Source organism: Artibeus jamaicensis, unplaced genomic scaffold (assembly GCF_021234435.1).
Source record: "Artibeus jamaicensis isolate MK-2021 breed Jamaican fruit bat unplaced genomic scaffold, CSHL_Jam_final contig_327, whole genome shotgun sequence".
Taxonomy (NCBI): Eukaryota; Metazoa; Chordata; class Mammalia; order Chiroptera; family Phyllostomidae; genus Artibeus; species Artibeus jamaicensis.
In genome coordinates this window covers 5037856-5057257 of record NW_026521772.1, presented here as the reverse complement: position 1 = coordinate 5057257, position 19402 = coordinate 5037856, and the positions used below count along the sequence as shown (strand labels likewise).

Sequence of the window (19402 nt, the reverse complement as noted above, 5' to 3'; positions counted from 1 at the left end):
TCTCACTCATATGCAAAATTTTTAAAAAAGCAAACGTATAGTAACAGGAAAGAACACTGGCGACCAGGAGAAAGAGGGAGAGGCCAATCAAAGGGTGCAAACCTTCATCTACAGATGAATACACTCCGGAGACCTAATAACGCAAGCCCCGTAGCGAGTAACAGTGAATTTTACACTTGAAATTCACTAAGAGGGTGCTACCAAGTGTTCTCACCACATGCCCAGAAAGGTAACTAGGCGAGGCTATGGACCCGTTAAATGAGCTTGACCGTGGTAACCATTTCACAACATACACACATATCAAAACGTCACAGAGTACACTTTATCCACAACTTGGTTTGTCAGTCATACCCTGATAAAGCTGAAAAAAATTAATAATAAGACATCGCCCAGGTGTGCTACATTTTCTGTGACCATGTACCTCTGAAACACTACGTATAAATTGAATCTTTATACACTTTATGCTCACATTTAAAATGCAGTAGATTTTTCATTTAGGAAAATAACCTGCAGAAAATCCTTTTGTAAGGAAACAGGTGTTTTTCAACATAAATAATCATCTCTGTTTAATCTGTCCCCTGTATTGAGGGGCTGGCTGCCTGTAAGCATCCATTTGTACCTTCCAACCCATTACCCCTTCGACTTGCTCACTTTATCGCCATTGGTGTGAAGGTTAGAAATGCAAGCGTTATGTCTATTCCAGCAGATGACGGATGCACGCAAACGTTCCCCAGCTTTTACTCTTCTCAGATGTTACCAACCCCCATCCTCTGGCTGTTCCCTGGAAGAAACTTCTGCTTCGCTCCCTCCCCTTTGGCCAATTCATAATGGTAGCTCGTATTCCTCCCCTCTCCGCTTCTCTGCCCTACTCTCTCCTTCCCCTCACAAGTGTGAACTACTGCCTGACAGATGGCTGGGTAAGAGGACAGGAGGACATCCACACCCCACCTCTTGCTGCCACACCCACACAGCACAGGGGCCTCCCCAAGGACCGGGCTCACCCCTCCAGGCACCAAGAACCACCTGACACAAAGCCCAACGCGCAGTCACAAAGCCCCATGAGGCATGCCCGTCACCCCCAGCCCCAAGGCCCATCACATAAGCTGCCAAAAGCGCTGGATCAGCCCCAGGCCGGGCGTGGCCTATTCGTTCCCAACAGAAAGAGTGATCCGTCAGGCATTTAAATACACGTGCTGCCCACGAGCCCGGGTCAGCTGCAATGCGCCGTTGCTATAGTAACTCCCAAAGGAAAGATTTACCCAACATTTTAGTGGGGCTCAATTCCATGCCTCCTCATGTTGACGAACATGCAAATCATAAAGAACTCTGCTGTCAGAACTCGAGTCTCAATGACCCGTTCAGAAGATAGGGTTGGGGCCTCCTCCAAATTCTGAACGACACCACACGCTTTGGCCCATCTTTCAGGGGTGCCGCTCTGGCTAAGACCAGCCGGGACATGGGTTCAGCGTGAGCCAAGCGCAGGATGGGAAACAAGCAGCAGCAGGAGCCAGACCTTGAGTTATGGGCCTCCACAGAATGTCACACGCATCTCCACAGAGGGCCCACACTCCCCTGCAGGTGGGTCACCCAGCCCCATGGGAGAATTCTATCCTGGAACTCTTTCCTCTGCACCTACGGACTTTCCATCCCAGGATTCACTGCGTCAGCCACTTGAGAACACCACGGCCCCCTCCCCCGCAACACTCAGAGCAGACACCAGAGGAGGACTCACCCACTGAGAACCACGATGAAGTCCATGACATTCCAGCCATTGCGGAGGTATGAGCCCTTGTGGAAGATGAACCCCAGGGCCACGATTTTGATCCCAGCTTCAAAGCAAAAGATCCCAATGAAATACGGCTCCGTCTTCTCCTGTGGGACGGGGAGCAGAGGTGCTGGTCAGGGGTGCTGTGCTTTATGAGAGGCGGGCAAAGGCATGCTCAGCCACCTTGCTCCCGTGGGACACTTGGACATCTGCCCTGGGCACAGGTGGGTAGTGAGGGGGTAGGGGACTCATGGGGTGCACAAGGCAAGGGGGGTTGGGGATCGACTGCAGAGACAGATGCATGTGGGGTCACAGCCAGGACCAGACCGCTCCCCATGGAGATGACCCACAGTGCTGGCTTTGCCCTGACACAGTGGCTTTTCCATGGTCAGCCTTCACTTCAGTTGAATGCCTAACAGTTCGCGTCCACAGGTAATTAGGTGGGAGACACCCACACACTTGAATTCTAAACTATTTGTTTGCTCTCTTTAGGGGGACACACTAGAAAGGTAAGCTATCTTTTAAAGAGACTATGGATGTAACATTTGGGGAGTTCACCACCATGAATGCACACAGGCTTTGAGAGTCCTTCATCCTCTCCCCTTGGCCTGCCTTCCTCCTCTCACTTCTCAGATGTCCCTTGGGAAAGGAGAAAATGGACCCTGTGCCTGCCCCTTCTTCCTGTTCCCAGCACTGGAGATGCCCTCAGAACTTCCTAGGAGCAGGAAGGAGAAAGGTCAGTCCTCTTGCCTAATGCACCCCAACGGGGTCCTCACAGTACCATAGGGCAGGGAGGAGGGAAAGGGCCAGGTGATGGAGCAAAGGAGAGGGGGACCAGGGAAGAGGATGGGGGAAGAAAGGCGAGAGAAGGGAGGCACCTACCAGCCTGCGGGACATCGGGGTCTTGTCGTCCTCGGGAAGATGCTGCTCCAGAGCCAGGACGATGCAGTTGGCGATGATGGTGGCCAGGATCATGTACTCAAAGGGCGTGCAGGGGAGGAGTTAAGGAAGAGATTCACCCAGAGAGGGACACAGCCCCTGGACGACTGTGCACATCAACACACAACCTCGTCGACGCCCATTGTGGCTGTGCAGTCTGTACAGTGATTGATACTAGCACTCGGGACAGTGGGCTGTCCTTAGCCTGGGAAGTTACAACCATTTCGGATTGGGCTCTGAACACAAAGCATCTCTCCCAAGGAAAAAAGAAGGGGAGCCAATAAATAGTATAGTAGCCAGACATATGGTAGACATTCCAGGTGCTTAGAGAAATCATGGACTACCCGGGAATTAACTGGGCTGAAAAGGGAAGGAGAGAAGGGAGGAAGAGTCACCGACGCCATTGCAGACCCCTTGGCTTCCGGGTCTTCAAACTGCTGGACTGTCTGATGCCTCAGCAAGAACACGGCTGTGCCTGGCTACTGCCGTCTCTGGGAACCATGGCTGGGGTCCCCCTCTTGCCCCCCAGCCCAGAACCTCTGCTCACCTGAGTGGAAGAACTCTCAGAAAAGGACTGATATCTGTCCACGTGCTCTCCCTCCTACTCAATAACCAAATGAGAAAAATATCTAAGGGGGCCAGGAGGAGCTTGCTTCACCCCATCTTACGCTTTCCTCAACTTCTGCAATACGTCCATAGCAAACAGGGATGCAACGTGACAGCTAAAAGCCGGGGCCTCTGGGAACCAGGCGACAAATGAATGGGTAATGCGTGCAGGCTCTTTTCCCTGCTGCATTTTTCTGAAGACAGGTGAGGGGGCTCCCTGTGCCTTTTTGCGGAAACAGCATTATGATTCCTGCGGAAAGGTTGTGCCACAAGCCCGGGGGAGGCAGGAGCAGGGACTGTGAGCAAACGGCACAGAGAGAATTGCTGGCTCCTGAGTTGAGTCACTCTGTGTGCTGGATTTCATTCTTTAACTATTGTTGTGACAAACACAAGCCAGCTGTTGCCACTGGTCTTGCTGAGCAACCTGTGCTCTGGCAGATTCCGGAATCCAGGTGGGAGAGCACAGCAGCTTATCTGGCAGAACGGAGGGGAGGGCAGGGACCATGCCCTTGGTCTCCCAACACACCCAGAGTGGCTGTGTGACACGGAGCACCTAGAGCCCGCCCTGGGGAGCCAGAAGGCAGATGGAGGGCCAAACCTCATGCAATGCCGCCCCTCTGCCCACGCTGTGACACCAGTGCCGGTGAACGGCAATGGCAATGAGCACGCGGGGCATCTCAGAGGAGGGGCGAGGCACAGGGCATCATCTGCAGGGGAGGCGGTCCAAGCTGCTGCGGTCCTGGGGCTCGAGTACTTACCATTCTCATCTCCTCCCCCACCCCCGGGCATCCCTGAGTCACAGCCCAGTCCCCAGCAGCCGGCCATCCTCCCCTCCCACGCACCCCAACACTCAGATCTGAAACTGGGTGGGGCTCGGAGGACCTCAGAGGCAGCCCCCCACCCCCTCACCCCACTCTGTGGCTCACACCCTCCCATCGGAGTGCAGCCTCCCTGTGTGGAGAGCCACTTGGTGCACCCAGCCCCTCCTCCTCAGTCCCCCCAAGTGCCGACCACACCGGCAGACACACACCACAGGTGCCCACCTAGTCCACATGCCCAGTTCTCAGGACAAGCCCCTCCCACCACTCATCCAGGGTCACCACTGCCCACTGACCACGGGGCTCATTACTTCTCCCCCTTCCATCCCAGCCTCTAACCCAGAGCTCTGAACAAGTGCAGACCGAGCAGGGAGGGGCCACACCAGGACCCGGTGTCCCATACGCCCTCCTGGTAGGCTAGCTTGTCCTGGGCCTGGTGGAGGCAGCCGGAACTCCCAGATCCAAATGGGAGGATGAAGATGGGAACATGGCAGAAGGGGTGGCCCGGGGATCCATGCCCCCTGCTGAGACCAGGACTGGGGGGAGGTGCAGAAAGGGGAGTGGGGACCCACCTGCAAGTCACTGGCCAACGCCAACAGAAGCTGAAGGCATTTAGGGCGGTGCTCCTGAAACGCAGGTCACCGAACACCAGCGCTCTAGTAACTCGCCGTGAAATAAACGAAGGAGGGAAGTCGGGGCTCAGTAAAGGGAAGCAGGTTTCGCAGCACCGAGGACTAATCAGAGGCTTTAACACGGCTGTATACAGTGAGCACCGCCTTCCCAAGGGGGCTGGGATGGTACCAAGACTTCCCATCAGCTTCCCACCAACTTCCCAGACTGGTCACCATGTAACCCTTTGGTCAGAGCCTCTCTCTTGGGAGCGGTGTTCACGGGAACACAGGATTCAGGAAGCCCTGACACTGAGGGCAGATCTCACTGCCAGTCCCCGCGAATGGGGAGGAAGGGGTTGGTGATTCTGACGGGAGAGAAACCAGTGCCCGTCCTTGTTCCTGACAAAAGTGTCGACCAAGTAAGTGCAGGGCTCAGCTGGCTGCTTGTCACAGCTGGCAAGGCCCCATCCAAGTTCAGAAAGCCGCTTACCACCACCAAGGAGCCCAGCCCATGAGCTGGGAGGGGGAACTGGGGACGTGCACAAGTCTCATTTAAGCTGCAGGTGTCACGAGCTCTCGTTGGTTTGACTGAAATCAATGACTGCTTTATGGTTCAGACTTCTTCCCCTGCAAACCTTAAAGTGACAACCAGAGACTTAAAGTAAATGAGCTACTGGCTGCTGACCTGTAGGCGAGACCGGTCCTGGCTGCTGTCTACTTGCAAGGCCTCTGCCTGGCGATGCTCAGGTGGATTCTGCAGCCCCTGGGCAGCTCCCACTCCCGGCTCCCACTCCCATGCCTGCACTGTCCTAGTCAGCCAGGCACAGCTCCCTGCTAGGATCTTTACACTCACCCAGCCCTCGGGTCCGAGTGCAGATACACGAGGCTTGTCAGGGAACGCGGACTAGCTCAGGAAGGTGTGGCATCGCCACCGCAGGGCGCTCGGGGCAGGAGAGAGCCAGACCTCCTGTGACTGGCCAGGTGGCCAGATGGCTGAGAACTGAAGAGGCCTCCATGAAGGGTGCTAAGGCCAGAGGCTTGAATCTAAAGGTGTGGGTTGGGTAATATGTAGGTTCTGAGAAGGCCTCATTTCCACGCCCCTCCCCCCCATGCCCTGCTAATCTCCATCTCTGTCTGATGTCTACAGACCCGTGCAGCTCAGGGATCCTTCAGCCTGCACTTTTAAAAACTGTTCAAATGCATGTCCCCTTGAGACAGATGTCCCTTTAGACCTCATACATCATCCACGGCACAGGATGAATTCATGTCTGGGGCACTTAAAAGGTGAGATTCTGATGCAGAAGCAAAGGTCAGACTCTGGGAGTGGCGTGTGTCTGGGGACTAGCTGAATGAAGCCAAGGATGGTAGGGACAGCGGGAAAGGATACCAATTTCACCCACACCCCCTTCCCATACAGTCCTTTCCCCTGTCCTCTCAGCCACTTTTCTGCCTGCAAAATGCACAGAGAGGGGGGCACCCAGTGCTTGTGCTTCCTCCTACAGTGGCCTTTGCCCTCCTCTCTAGTCCTATGTCGAGATCGAGCTGTAACGTCACCGCGTCTGTGAAGGTTTCTCCCTGCGTCCCATAGCTCTTTACATTGTGCGACTGTATTATTTCTCTTTATTTATCTCCCCCCACTTCCCAAAAAACTACCCATTGAAAGCGGGGACAGTGTCTTCCCTCATCCCTCCAGTGGCAGTGCTTACAGAGCTCCTGGTACACAGTAGGCGCCCACTCAATGTTAAATGCAGGCGTGAATGAACGGGAGGCGTCCCCTGAGCAGCAGCTCCAGCGAGGAGCCACCGCACATGTCGGGGTTCTAGTCCCTCACTGGCTCAGTTCGGGGGCTCCTGCTCACCCCCACCCCTGGGACTGACTCAGAGGCACCGTCCCCATTTCTCCCGCTGGCAGAACCTCACGGACGATAGCAGTGGCTCTGCTGTCGTAATGCCCCTCTCAGGCTACGCAAAGGCTTGGCTTGGGAGGATCAGAGGAAGCCCCAAGTTGCTGAGACCTCAGAGAACAAGGCCCTTCCTGGGGCGGGGTGGATGGCTGTCTGTCCAGCACTCTGACTCCTTCTGCCCAGGAATTCAGTGACCCTCACTTCACTCTGTGCCTGACCCGAAACCCACTTTGGACAGTTTCTCTCACTGGTGTCCAGACTGTTTGAGGTCTGAGAGCTCGAACAAACAGAACCAATGAAGCAGTGAGCTGTGGAAGGCTGAGGACGGGGGCACTGCCTGTCTTGTTTGCCTCTGTACCCCTGGGGTCCAGCACACAGGGGACACTCAATAACTTCTTTAATCAATCAATCGAGTAATTAACCGGTAAAGGGAAGCGCACATGGAAGGTAGGGCCGGAAGTAGGCTTACGAAAGGTCCCTGTACTTTCTCCACACTTCTGCCCATTTGAGCTTTTTGTACCTCACCTGCACATACACATTAGTTACCCACAAAAAGAAAACAGCAGGCACAGAAGATCCCTTTGATGTAAAAAGAAAAAAGAAAACATTTAAGGGAGCAAAGGGGAAAGATCTACTAGAAGAAGAATGAAGTTTCTCAGGGCCGTCGGGTTATTTTAACTTTCTTCTTCATTCCTTTACGCATTGTCTGAGTGTTATAATGAGCACGTATCAATTTATAATTATAAACTCAATTAGAGTTACAGTCATTCTGAGAAAAAGAAGCCAACCAGCAGAAAAGCCCAGCCCACCGAGTGAGGGTCACAGCAATCAGTATGAGACACATGGGAGAACCAAGGGACCAGACCGGATGACAAAACGGCCGTGGAAGTGCTTTGAAACTTGCAAAAGACACCCTCTCTCCCTCACCTGGGTCTGTCTGCCCGCTCGCGCACGCGCGGGGCCTCATTCCATAAACTTTCCCGGCGGTCTCCCCGGACACCCCTCCACTCCTCTCCCCCTCCGAGCCTGCTAATGAGGACCTGTGTCGCTCCAACTTTCTTTCCTGTCTAGCAGCTTCAAGACAATCATTAGGGAAATGATAAAAATAGGTTCACTTATTGATTTATCTCCTTTACCCAAAGCTCCTTCCTTCCAATGGTTGACTTGGTTCCCTAGCAACACAGCTAATTTGAGCGGCACTTCTTGGCCTACACACCTGCCGTTTGCTCACTTCCTTCCCAAGGCACAGAGAGCTGGGCCAGGGAGAGGCCGGCCCCGCTGGCTATGGCGGTGGAGGCCCTGCTTGTTAACAGCGTGCTGGGGGCCTGGGCTGGGCACTGGGCCCTCCCTACCACCACCTCTCAGGGAAGGTCTCGGCCTCAAGCAGCAAATCTGGGTGCCCCAGGGGAAACACGCTTCTCTAGACCCCTGAGGCCCCCTCTGTTCTCAGCAGCCAGCTCTCAGAGACCCCGGAATGCTAGGGAGACTGTGCTCAGAGGGGACGAGGGCCACCAGGGACAGCCGGGCAGACAGAATGCTGTGCTCTCTCCCCGACTCCAGGCCTAACAGAGATGGTGCTTTTGTGGGGAGCAGCCTGTGGCCACGAAGGCACTGCCTGTAAACCCCTGAGAGTCTTGAACAGCCGCCGTCTCAGGGGAGGCCTGCCTCAGCCTCCTGGATCCACACTCACGCCTCGCCGGGGCCCAGAACACGCTCCCTACAAGCTCGCCTATCTCCTCTGCCCCTCCCACCCCAGCCTCCCGCACCGTTAGGACAGCTAATCGGAGAGAAGGAAGTGGCTCAGAAGACCGGCTGTGGGCTTGGGGCATGTGTTCCCCACCTCCCTTGCTTACACATAAACATCGTTCTAACATGTGGATGTTGACTCCAAGACAGTGACAGGCAAGGGCCGGTCTAGGATGCGCCTCCGGCAAGCACTGCTCCAAAGAGACTTCTTAAGTATGAACCACAGTCAAAGGCAGCTACCTAAAGCTGGCCTGCTACTTTGCTTATTCGAGAAGACTCAGAATTCCCTGGGGACCTGCGGCACAAGGGGGGAGATGAAGCTTGGCCATGGAAAACCGGAGCCTGCGTCCTCAGTGCAAAAACTGCCCCACACGGCACTCTGGTCAGGGAAAGCGACCCATCCATCCCCGAGGCACCAAACCAGACATGCCAAAGGGTCTGAGCCTAAAGTGCTACAAGAGGAAGGTCTTTTGAAAAACCTCAGGTGCTACACAAATGCCAAGTCAATCTTGAAGTATCTGCTATGGCTGCAAGCTTTGGGGAACACATCTGTCTACAGTCACAGACACCAGAGTGTCTGGTTGGCTGCAGTTGGGGACTGACACCGAAGAGACCCACCACAATAAAGGACGTAGAAGGAGATTATGGTGATGGACCTCTGGGAAGAGAGCAGAGAGATGCGGCCCAGGATCTCCCGGGAACATGAAAAGCACATCCAGACACCCGTCCCCGAAAGAGGATTTATGAAGCTGACGTCTCTGATGCAATTTCTGCCAGTGATTAGGAGGGACATTAATCACACCCAAGGCCAAGGCTAAGAGCAGGAGGGGTCGAACCATCACAGAAGCCCAGCTTCAGCTCCCACAGACCCTGATGGAAATGCAGTGAGATCATGCTGCTGAGGTCATACCCCCCGCATGGTCTTTGAGAACGATGTACTTGTCCTGGAATGACCACCAATACTGAAGGGAGAGGACCCTGGGCCGAAAACCCACACACTGCCAGGGTCGCCGGCAGTGGCATTTCCAGAGCATGTCTGTTCCCCTCCTGGCCGTCCTCACGCTCCTTAGAGACCAGTTCTTTGTGGGAATATCTGCCCCCTGACCTGTTCACACAGGCTGTGATGCAGGTCTTCAGTGCTCACAGACTGAAGAGAAAATGACACCCAGCTCTGTTAACGCAGGCCTGAGGCCAGCTGTCCTTCCTGGAAAGCCATCTGTGTCACCTGCGCTCCCAATCCTGGCATGAAGCAGGAGTATGAGATAAAGCGATGAGACTCCAAGAGGGTCTCCGGGCAAGCCGTCCCCAGCCTGTGCTGCCCAGGCTAGACTCCCCCGGGGCAAAGGTCAGCCGAGGTCCAGGAGCACACGTAAGGAGCTCCTTGCACTCACTTCTGTGGCTGACCTAGAAGGACGCTGAGGCCCCAGGAGAGGGGATAAGCATAGCAACTGTATTCCCTGAGGCTCTGAGGGGCCACAGATGAATTTTTCAGTTTCCTGAAAAACAATGTCACTCATCCAAACTTAGCCACAGGCAGCCACCCTCCCCTCTGGGGCAAGGCACACCCTCAGCTCCATTTCTGTCTCTTAGGCCTCAGTTTTTGGTGTGCAGTCTCCGTCTTGGGCTGATCCACACAGGGTGGACCACAAGTCGCCACCCAACAGCAGGAGGGCAAAACCCTGAAGCTTCTCCGTGTGACAGGCACCAGTGCGCAAGGCTGGCCACACACCTGGAAGGCCACCCCGCACTTCCCGCTGGTCCCACCCTGTGGCAGGCGACACACACTGGGTACAAGCCACAGAAGGAGGAGGATGCCCCACCTCCTGCATGCTGGCCCATTTCATGATCTCATCCCTTTCCTTGTTGCTATTTTTCTCACCACCCAACCTCGTCTTTAAAAAAAAAAAAAAAAGACTGAAAAACCAAACCCCTTTTCTTTTTTTAAAACAAAACAAAAATGCATCATGTGACTTCCAGCCTTAACATCAGTTTTTTAACTTTGGTTTCCATGGTGGTGGGATGCAACCTGCCATCGCCATGACAACAGCTGCCTCTGTTCAAATTCACCATCTGACAGGCAGTCCTGGGTGAGCACACATGCCTCTCCCTCCCCTCCGTCAAGAAGATGGTAATGACATTACACCTACTCCTGAAGACTGAACTCCTAATGAATGAGAGACAGAGGAAGCAATGGTGAGAACACAGTAAAGAGGCAGCGACCCGAAGGCGTTCTGCTGGCCAGCAGCCTCCACTGTGCCCTTAGGGAGGTCAGTGGACTTGGTTACTCAAAAAGAAAGATCCTGGAGCATTATTACTGTTGGAATATTGACCTGAAGCTGCACGCAAACTCTTGTTGCTTTCAGACCAAAGAATTCCCACCTCCCATGTCTCTGCCCTCTCTATAAAATGACCGGAAAGAGTTCACAGTACTGTCACCTTGCTTAACCAATACTGAAGTCAATTCCAGATTCACCTGACCCCAACCGCAAAGAGCAGGGCGGCTCTGAGCATGAAGATGGTAGGTACCCTCTTGCCCCGTCTTCTGCCTCAGTTACAGTCTGCTGGGTCAGCGGGGAGGTCTTAATGGATCCACTTTTCATGTCTCACTGAATCCTAGACTCAAAATGCTGTCAAGCGAAGCACGGCTTTGCTGATCAGGAGACGAATCACTGAATGGCCCAGAAAAAGGAAGAAAGAAAGGGAAGAAAGAAAAGGGGCCTCTCAAAGGCTCTGGGAGAAAACAAGATAGCAGTGGGAAAATCGGCTATTTCAGAAACCAGACTCTGTGTTTTGATGACACTGATGCATCTGAGCCCATCGAGAGTTCTGGTGGCAGCTTGCGTTTGGGGGAAAGGAAAGTGTGGGCTGTGATCAGCCACCACACCCAAGACTATCCACCCTGGTTCGTAGCAACGCTCCCTTCGCTGGGCATCAGACAGTCCTCCAAATGTGCAAAGCAAATGAAAAGCCTTTTGCAAGCCCAGTCCACAGATCATCCCTCAGAGAATCTCTGTTTCCCTCTGAAAGCCCTGCGGCTATTCTCCCCCCACCCCCCGTGTTTGAGGGCACCTGCAGAGCCCCCAAAACACATGAGAAAATGAAGGAGGCATGAAGGATACTTGGAAACAGAAGACCTGAGAAAGACCTCAGAGCCATTTTCAAATATCAGAAGGACTAGCTTGTAACAGGGGTGGGTGTTAGGTGTTGCCCCAGTTATTCAGGAGGGTGAGACTCTGACCAAAGGGCCGACCACCCACCAAAGGGCAGACTGGCGCGGCACACAGACGTCTCCCTGTTCCACGAGTGAATGGACTATTTTGTTAAGTTGGTAACTAAATGCTGCACTAATACATGTTTACCATCCAGCCTCTCTAAAGGGATAAAAGCCCGGATGCACAGCACCTGACAATTTCGGGAGTGCAAACACTTCTCCATGGCCAATTTCAAGTTACCAACTTGACACTAAGGTGCAAGGAGTTGGGAAGAGATACGCACAATAAACAGCTAATGGCAGGGACCAGCCAGGGCCAGCACACCACTCTGGGAGCCCATTAAAGGTACTGAGCAAGAAATGCCAGTATCTGGTAGTAGTGGGATCAACCCTCACAGGCACCAGGGTTACTGAACAAGTGGGTAGGAAGCAAGGTCACTTGCTGAAGGGCCTTCTGGGTTAGATGACTCACTCTGTGGCTTAGCCCTAGTTGTCCCCTTAGCTAGACCTGAGGTCGTGAAGTCTGCAGAGTCACTCCTATCATAGAAGGCTATACCTGTGCAGCAGGGTGTGTGCCTGAGGCAGCCATGGGTGAATGGTTTGCTGGTGTTGGGAAACATAAGAATTAATCACCCCATTCTCTCGGGCTGAATTTGCGGATATGAGCCTACCCAGGAGGCCCCTGCAGAAGCCTACAAGAGAAATGAGACCAATCAGCCAGGACACGTGATTAAAAGCACCAGCCCAAGCAACAAATCAGGTGAAAGGCTCACCTCTCGGTCAGCGGATCTCAGCCTTGGCTGCACAGTACAATCACCTGGGAAGCTTTTAAAAATTAAGGATACAAGGAGGTATCCTATCTCCAAAAACTATGAATTAATTTGTCTCAGCTACTGTCTGGGCATCAGCATTTCTAGGACTCTGGCCCGACTGCAACGTGTAGCCAAGGAAAAGAACACTGCCTTTAATGCTAAAGGCAATGAAAGCTAATGATGTCCTAGGTCAAAAAACATTAGCATATAAGGAAACAAGATTCCCAAGAGACACAAAAACAAGAACAGGAAGATGCCTTAACACCCAATTATTCCAACATATTCACTTTATATAGGTAGACACTGAAAGTAAAGGAATATGGCTCTTCCAGAGCCAGGACTAGAGACCTCTCTGTATTCTCAGCCTCCTGCCCCGCAAACCTTTGAAACCTATTATCGTAGGAACCAAATAAAACTCCCCTGGCTTCTTGGCCTGAACTAAGGGCTCTAAAAGAAAGGGACCTTTTTATTTGAGTTTATTTCCTCCCTTCCAGGAATACTCAACTGCTGTCAAGAGTGTATCTCTTAAGGTAGGATCTTACCTCTCTTAGAGCCACTGAAGAGTCCAGAAAAATTTGTTGACAAGGGCTTGCCTGAGCACCCATTCTCCCACCTGCTGAGATGGGAACTTGGTGTCATGCTGGGCAGAAGCCTGCTGAGTACAGCATTATTATTTCATAAAGTTTTATGGAAAACTCACATGGGATTCTTTGCAGCAAAATTTTTGGAAAAGGAGAACATGAACTATTGTTCTGAATCACTGTCTCCCACTTTCAATGGACCTGTGTCGGTTGGCTTTTCAAATTATCCTTCTCTTATTCATTTCTACTTTTTCTTTTTTCTTTTAACTGAACTTACTGGGGTGACATAGGTTACTAAAATTATGTAGGTTTCAGGTATACGACTCTATAATAAATCACCTGTACACAGTATTGCGTGGTCACCATTTGTCCTAACTCTTCTTCCTCCTAACCGCCAAACTGTTGCTTGTGTCTATGAGGTGGTTGTGTTTTTTTTTGCTTAATCCATTCATCTTTTTAACCCAGCCCCTCAATCCTATTCCCCCTGACACCTGCCAATCTGTTGTCTGTATCCATGTGTTTCTATTTTGTAGTTTACTTGTCTATTACATTCTACATAGAAGTGAAATCATATGGTATTTGGCTTTCTCTAATGGGCTTATTTCACTTAGCATAATACTCTCTAGGTCCACCCATGCTGTCCAGTAGTATTCCATCGTGTAAATGTACCACAGCTTTTGTATCCACTCATCTACTGATGGTCACTTGGGTTCTTCCAAACCTTGCCTATTGTAAATAATGCTGCAATGAACACAGGGGTTCATACAATCTTTCAAATTAGTGCTTCTGGTCCCTTTGGATAGATTCCCAAAAGTGGGATCGCTGGGTCATAAAGCAGTTAGTTTGATGAGGTCACTCCACACTGCCTTCCACAGGGACTGCACCAGTCTGCATTCAAAAGATCATACAAGGGTTCCCCTTTCTCCACATTCTTGCCAGCACTTATTATTTGTTGATTTATTGATGATCACCAATCTGACACGTGTGAGGTGATTACCTCATTGTAGTTTTAATTTGCATTTCTCTGATGACCAGTGACGTTGACCATTTCTGCATATGTCTATTGGTTATCTGTAGGTCCTCTTTAGAGAAGTGTCTATTCAAATCTTTTGTCCATTTTTTAATTGAATTGTTTGTTTTCTCCAAGTTGAGTTGTAGAAGTGCTTTATAAGTTTTGGAAATTAACCACTTATCAGACGTATTATTGGCAAATATGTCCTCCCGTTCAGTGGGCTGTCTTTCCAGTTGGTCAATGGTCTCCTTTGCTCACTCTTTTGAGCCTGTCTGCTGGTGCTCATGAGCTCAGTCTTTCCGAGCCGGTGCACGCAGGGCAGGCATCTGCCTGCTACTCCCTGGTCATCGCCAGGGAAAGAAGTTGTCCAGAGAGGACCTAACATCCTTGTCCACACAGCTCTGGGGGAAGTAGGGCAGGTGGTGATCTCAAAAATAAAAAAGGACATATACACACAACTACCTATAAAAAGGGAGCATTACGTTGCCAAAATGCCCTGATCCTCTCCATTTACAGAGGCCTGTGTTCCCCAGAACTGCCCCTTCTCATGTGACCACCCACCCCACTTCCGGGCAAGCTCCCAGCCTTCGACCGCTTCCTTTTTATAGCAACAAACCAGATGGAACACATGAATCCGTGAGCATCCATATGGCTCAGTTCATTCATAAGCACAAATTCCCATGCACATACAATCCAAAGTTAACAGAAAGAGGTAGTTCCTTTAATTTGTTGTTTTTAAAGGCCCACTCCCTAATTTCTTTTGAGGCTACTGCCTGGCCTGCAAAATCAAGGGGCACAGCCTAGATCTCCACTCCCATCCATACCCGAATCCCATCTCCTCAGGTCAAATGTGCTCTAGAGTCCTGGCCGATGACCTTCCCCAAGTTCGGCAGGCAGACGTCCGCGGGCTCCAAGACATGGAGAGTCCGTGCCTCCCTGTCTCATCCCTCCAATCCTTTTGAAATCTCCCTCCGCAGTTCATGGGAGTCCAATCCCGACGCCCTTCTCTGATAGATCAAAGGTGGAGGCACCAAATACCCACACACCTGCACAGATCACCTGCACAGGTGGTCAGCTGGGAGGCTGGAAAGCCCTGTGGAGAACACTGCCCAGAGGCCAAGCTGGGCTTGTAGGAGGGTCCGTCCACATGCCCCCAAACGAGCCTCTAAAACTCCCGGCTACCATTCATGCAACAGCAAAAACGACATCAGGTGAGTGCCTTTCAGGCTAATGGTTTTGAGTATCTCATCGTTTTTATCGAAAGGTTGCTGGAAAAATCCTGTTCCATTATTGGGCCTGAAGATATTTTTTCTGGGGTTCTAACACCCTTATGGATGATACTGGCATAAAACGACCATAGAAACATACAAAGACAGGCTCTAATGTAGATGTTTTAAAGTTTATCTTTAAAAAAATGTAAATAAAGCCAGTGACTTGGAGAAGAGAAACAAAGACTCGTGGGAAGACCACCTCACTGCAGTGGTGGAGAACGCTGCCGGGAGCCGGGCCCCCTGCCGTCACCCGCTGTGTAAATGGGCAAATGAATTAACCTCTCCAGGCCTTCATCCCCCACACTGTGAGCCGCGGAGAACGGAATGCCTGTCTCTGTAGGAATAAATGCAGTAACGCATGGGGTGCACTAAGAACGGTAATCTGGGACCTAGTACATAAAAAATGCTAGGAATCTATGATCGCTGTCCACATTAACACTGGTACTAATATCTAACATGTTTATAAAGGGCTTTCATACACATCAGCTGAGGCTGGTGTAGTAGGCAAAGCGGGGAAACTGACCTCCACTGAGGTCACCCCTGAAGACTGGGGCTCAGAGAGGTTACAAACCCAGTGCGAGGTCACGTAAACAACGTCTGCCTGCACTCAGGCTGGAAACCTGACAAGACTCAGGGAAAAGTAGATGGTATTGTGAGAAGGAGAAAACTTAAGCTGCATAGGTTTAATGTTGATTCATACAGAGCTAACCAGATACTAACAACTAAGATTTATTCACAGCTTACTATGTGCCAGACACTGTTCTAATTTCATCTGATCTTCACAAAAATCCTATGAGATACATCCTATCCATTTTGTTTGTTTGTTGAGAAGCTCTCCTGGGGCACACAGCTAGGAAGAGGTGGAGATGGTACCAAAATTTGAACCCAAAGGCCGTGTTTTTAAACATGATGCTCTCAAGCTCCCAGGCAGAGACGGTCAATCCTCAGTTCTAGGGCAAAGCATTTATCCACTGGGCCCTGGGCTAAATGAGGTCTAATACCCGTTAAACTCCTAAGAGACTAGGGTTCGACACATCTATAATCACGTAAATAAATAAAATATTGCTTCAATGAGTGTCTGAAAACAGTATCTACAGTGGACTTTGAAGAAAGCAAGATGCTACATCCTAGCCTGAAAGAGACATGAAATAGTCACAAAGGTGTGTATTGATTTCAGCGAAGCATGTGACAACAATATCCCCACCTCCGATATTCTTCCAGACGGAATAGGGAAATGTCGGCCGACTGAAGCGCGGCTCAGGACATTTGAGAAAAGCTGAACAGTCGATGAGCACTGACTAATGCACTGACAACCAGCCAAAGAAAGGCCCCAATTCCCACCATATTTCTATCAATTATTTGACTGAAACACATGCTGTCTGCTGATGACACACAGCTCAGGGTGGAGAGCTCATTCACTGAACAGCAGGGTCTAGAGACCACGTGAAACAGAAACCATTTGCACTTTGGAGTCGGACCACCAGGGTTCAGGGTCATTGGCGGTGACATCGGGCAAGTGACTTAACCTTCACTGGCCTCAGTTTTCCAATAATTAAAATGTAGTGACATTAGACTATTTTGTTAGAAGGCAGAGGGTCTGAAGTGTGGTGGGTACTCAGTGAATGTCAGTGCTGGGTCCCCACGCAAAACAGATTTCCACAGGATGGGCTGTTGGACCAAAAGCAAGATAATGTGCTTGAAATGAACAGAGTCCTAGATTTAGGTCCAAAAATTAAACTAAATGAGAACAGTGAGGTAAAACTTCCTCTGTCAACTCGTATTAAAAGATCCAAGGTTTTCAGCTGATTACAAACTCAGTCAAGTCAGAAACAGAATGCAATTTTTCTTTATAAAAGAAAACTAAACTAAAAAAATCCGAATTTAAAAACTGTGTTCAATGCCAATGTTAATTACTGCTCTATGTTCTGGGAATTAAAAAAAAATCTAATAGATATTGCCCCCACCTTTTATCCTCTCCCGAGGACAGGCTTATTGATTTTAGAGAGGTGAAGAGAGGGGGAGAGAGAGGTAGATAAACATGATGTGGGAGACAAGCATCAATCAGTTGCCTCTCATACCCACCCCAACTGGACACTGGAACCTACGCATGTCCCCTGACTGGGAATCGAACCCGCTACACTTTGGTTTACGGGACAACACTTGAACCAAATGAGCCACCACTGGTCAGGCCCTTGCAGGGATTTTAAACCAATACTAAAGCTACATGATAAATGGTACAATACAGTAATAAACCAGGTGCCATGTGGGAACTGGGAGGAGGGAGACGGTCTGACTCTGCAGAGAGAAATCAGGGAAAGCTTCGTGGAGGAAGTAACCTCTGAGTGTTAAAGCCCAGAAGTCAGAATGTGCAAAGACATTCCAGGGAGAGGAAGCCGCAAGTGCACAGGCACGGAAGCTGGGGAGAGGATGGTGTCTTCAGCAGCAGTGGCCCCTGGAACATCTGGGGAGGAGGTGATGATGGTGGTTGAGGCAGGCTGGGGCCACATGCAGAGCAGATTGGGAGAAGCCCCGCAGACCAGGCGGGAACCCCTGCCCGGTGACCAAGCAAACACACAGCAGAACCCAGACTGGAACTTGGCTTTCTGACTCCTTATCTTTCCTCTCTGCCTCTGCTGTCCTGTACTGCAGTCACTAGCCACATGTGGCCATTTAAATGTAAATCGACTAATACGAAATAAAATGTAAAGTCTAGTATTCAGCAGCAATAGCCACACCTCAAGTGCTCAAGAGCCACATGTGGCTAGTGACTAACGTACTGGACAGCACAGGCAAAAACGTATCCGTCATCCCAGAAAATTCTAGCCACCAGCCCTGTTTGGGACCTGGTGAGGTCCATCCAGTGAGCAAGAAATGGCTTCAGTCTGTACTGCCTCAGAGAGCAGAGAGGGAAAAACAAGCAGGCGGGTGTCACTCGGAGGAATAGTTCCACTTGCTACCCTTACGTGTTTTTAATACTGGGAGAGGCCCCTGTCCTTGGAAGCTTGATGGCTGTCTGTCAGGGTGACGTAGAAAGTGCTCCGCAAGGACATAAGGCTCACTGCCTAGAAGGCGTGTGTTACGTCACAGCTGACGGGCTGACGCACCAACAGGAACACGCCTCTGTAGCATCCCCACGTGGATGTGCTTTCACTGGCACCTGTAGGACATGATGCTGGGTTGGGAGACTCTATTCCTGCCAGCCCAACATTCCAATACACCAGAACATGGGAATCTCCTAACATAGTCAGCATTTTTAAATACAAACCATGGACCCCCCAGAAACTGAATGCAAAATGGTGTGCGTGTTCTTTAGGAAAGGGGAGTCCACGGCATCGACCAGAGTTCAATAGGTCTGTGCTGCCAACACAGAAAGCACAGAGGCACCGCACTGGAGAGACCCAATGGTTCCGATTCCCTCGTCTGGACCCCTCGGGTCACCCCCAACTCTGCAGTTCCATTGTCCATACCACCTCAAGACCAGCACCCTGCACCTGAAGAGTTTCAAGTCAAAGGCCCCCGACCCCGATCAAGGGGAAAAGAAGTGGAAGTATCAGAGAGCATGGAAACAGCCCAAAGCATGCTGGATAATTCAGTCAAGGTGGGGAAGGTGTGTCAGCCTCCTGTGCCGAGAAGCCTATTGGAAGCTCTCTCGGAAATCCTGATGGTTTGTTTCCAACGTCACCTGCAGAAACACGCCCACCCAGGTAGATGCGGTACCATTTACCAGCTGGAGAACTTACCCAGCAAACCGAAGGCCTGCTGAGCTATCCATCCACTTAAAAATAATGACTTTGTTCCAACTACCTACCACCTGACAATAACAATCATACCATGACTGTCATACCGCATCTCCAGTATTTCTAGAGCTGAAGAAAGGATTTCTAGAACAAGGCAGGTATTCCTCTGTTATCTGATATAGTTGGAGAAGAATGTTTTGGCTAATTTAACCAAAAAAAGTGCTAAAGAGCTACTTCATGTAATCATAATGGATTATGATCTGCAAAAGCTCTGAATACAATAAAGTACGCACACCACTCAAACCACATTGAACATACTGTAACGAATGCTTCATTGGCAATATTCAGACAGCGCTAGGCATTCTGGGTGCCTGGGGGCCACTGGTACAC

General features: G+C 50.9%; 1 protein-coding gene across 1 annotated transcript in view; it reads right to left on the bottom strand.

Moving 5' to 3' along the window:
• CACNA1E (calcium voltage-gated channel subunit alpha1 E) overlaps window positions 1-19402 on the bottom strand; it is a 403397-nt gene that overhangs the window by 236219 nt on the left and 147776 nt on the right. The window contains exons 4-5 of the mRNA XM_053663734.1: window positions 2648-2753; window positions 1733-1872 (exon numbers count right to left, since the gene is read on the bottom strand). Of these exons, the coding sequence (XP_053519709.1) occupies window positions 1733-1872; window positions 2648-2753 (246 nt within the window). The remainder of the gene's footprint in view (window positions 1-1732; window positions 1873-2647; window positions 2754-19402) is intronic.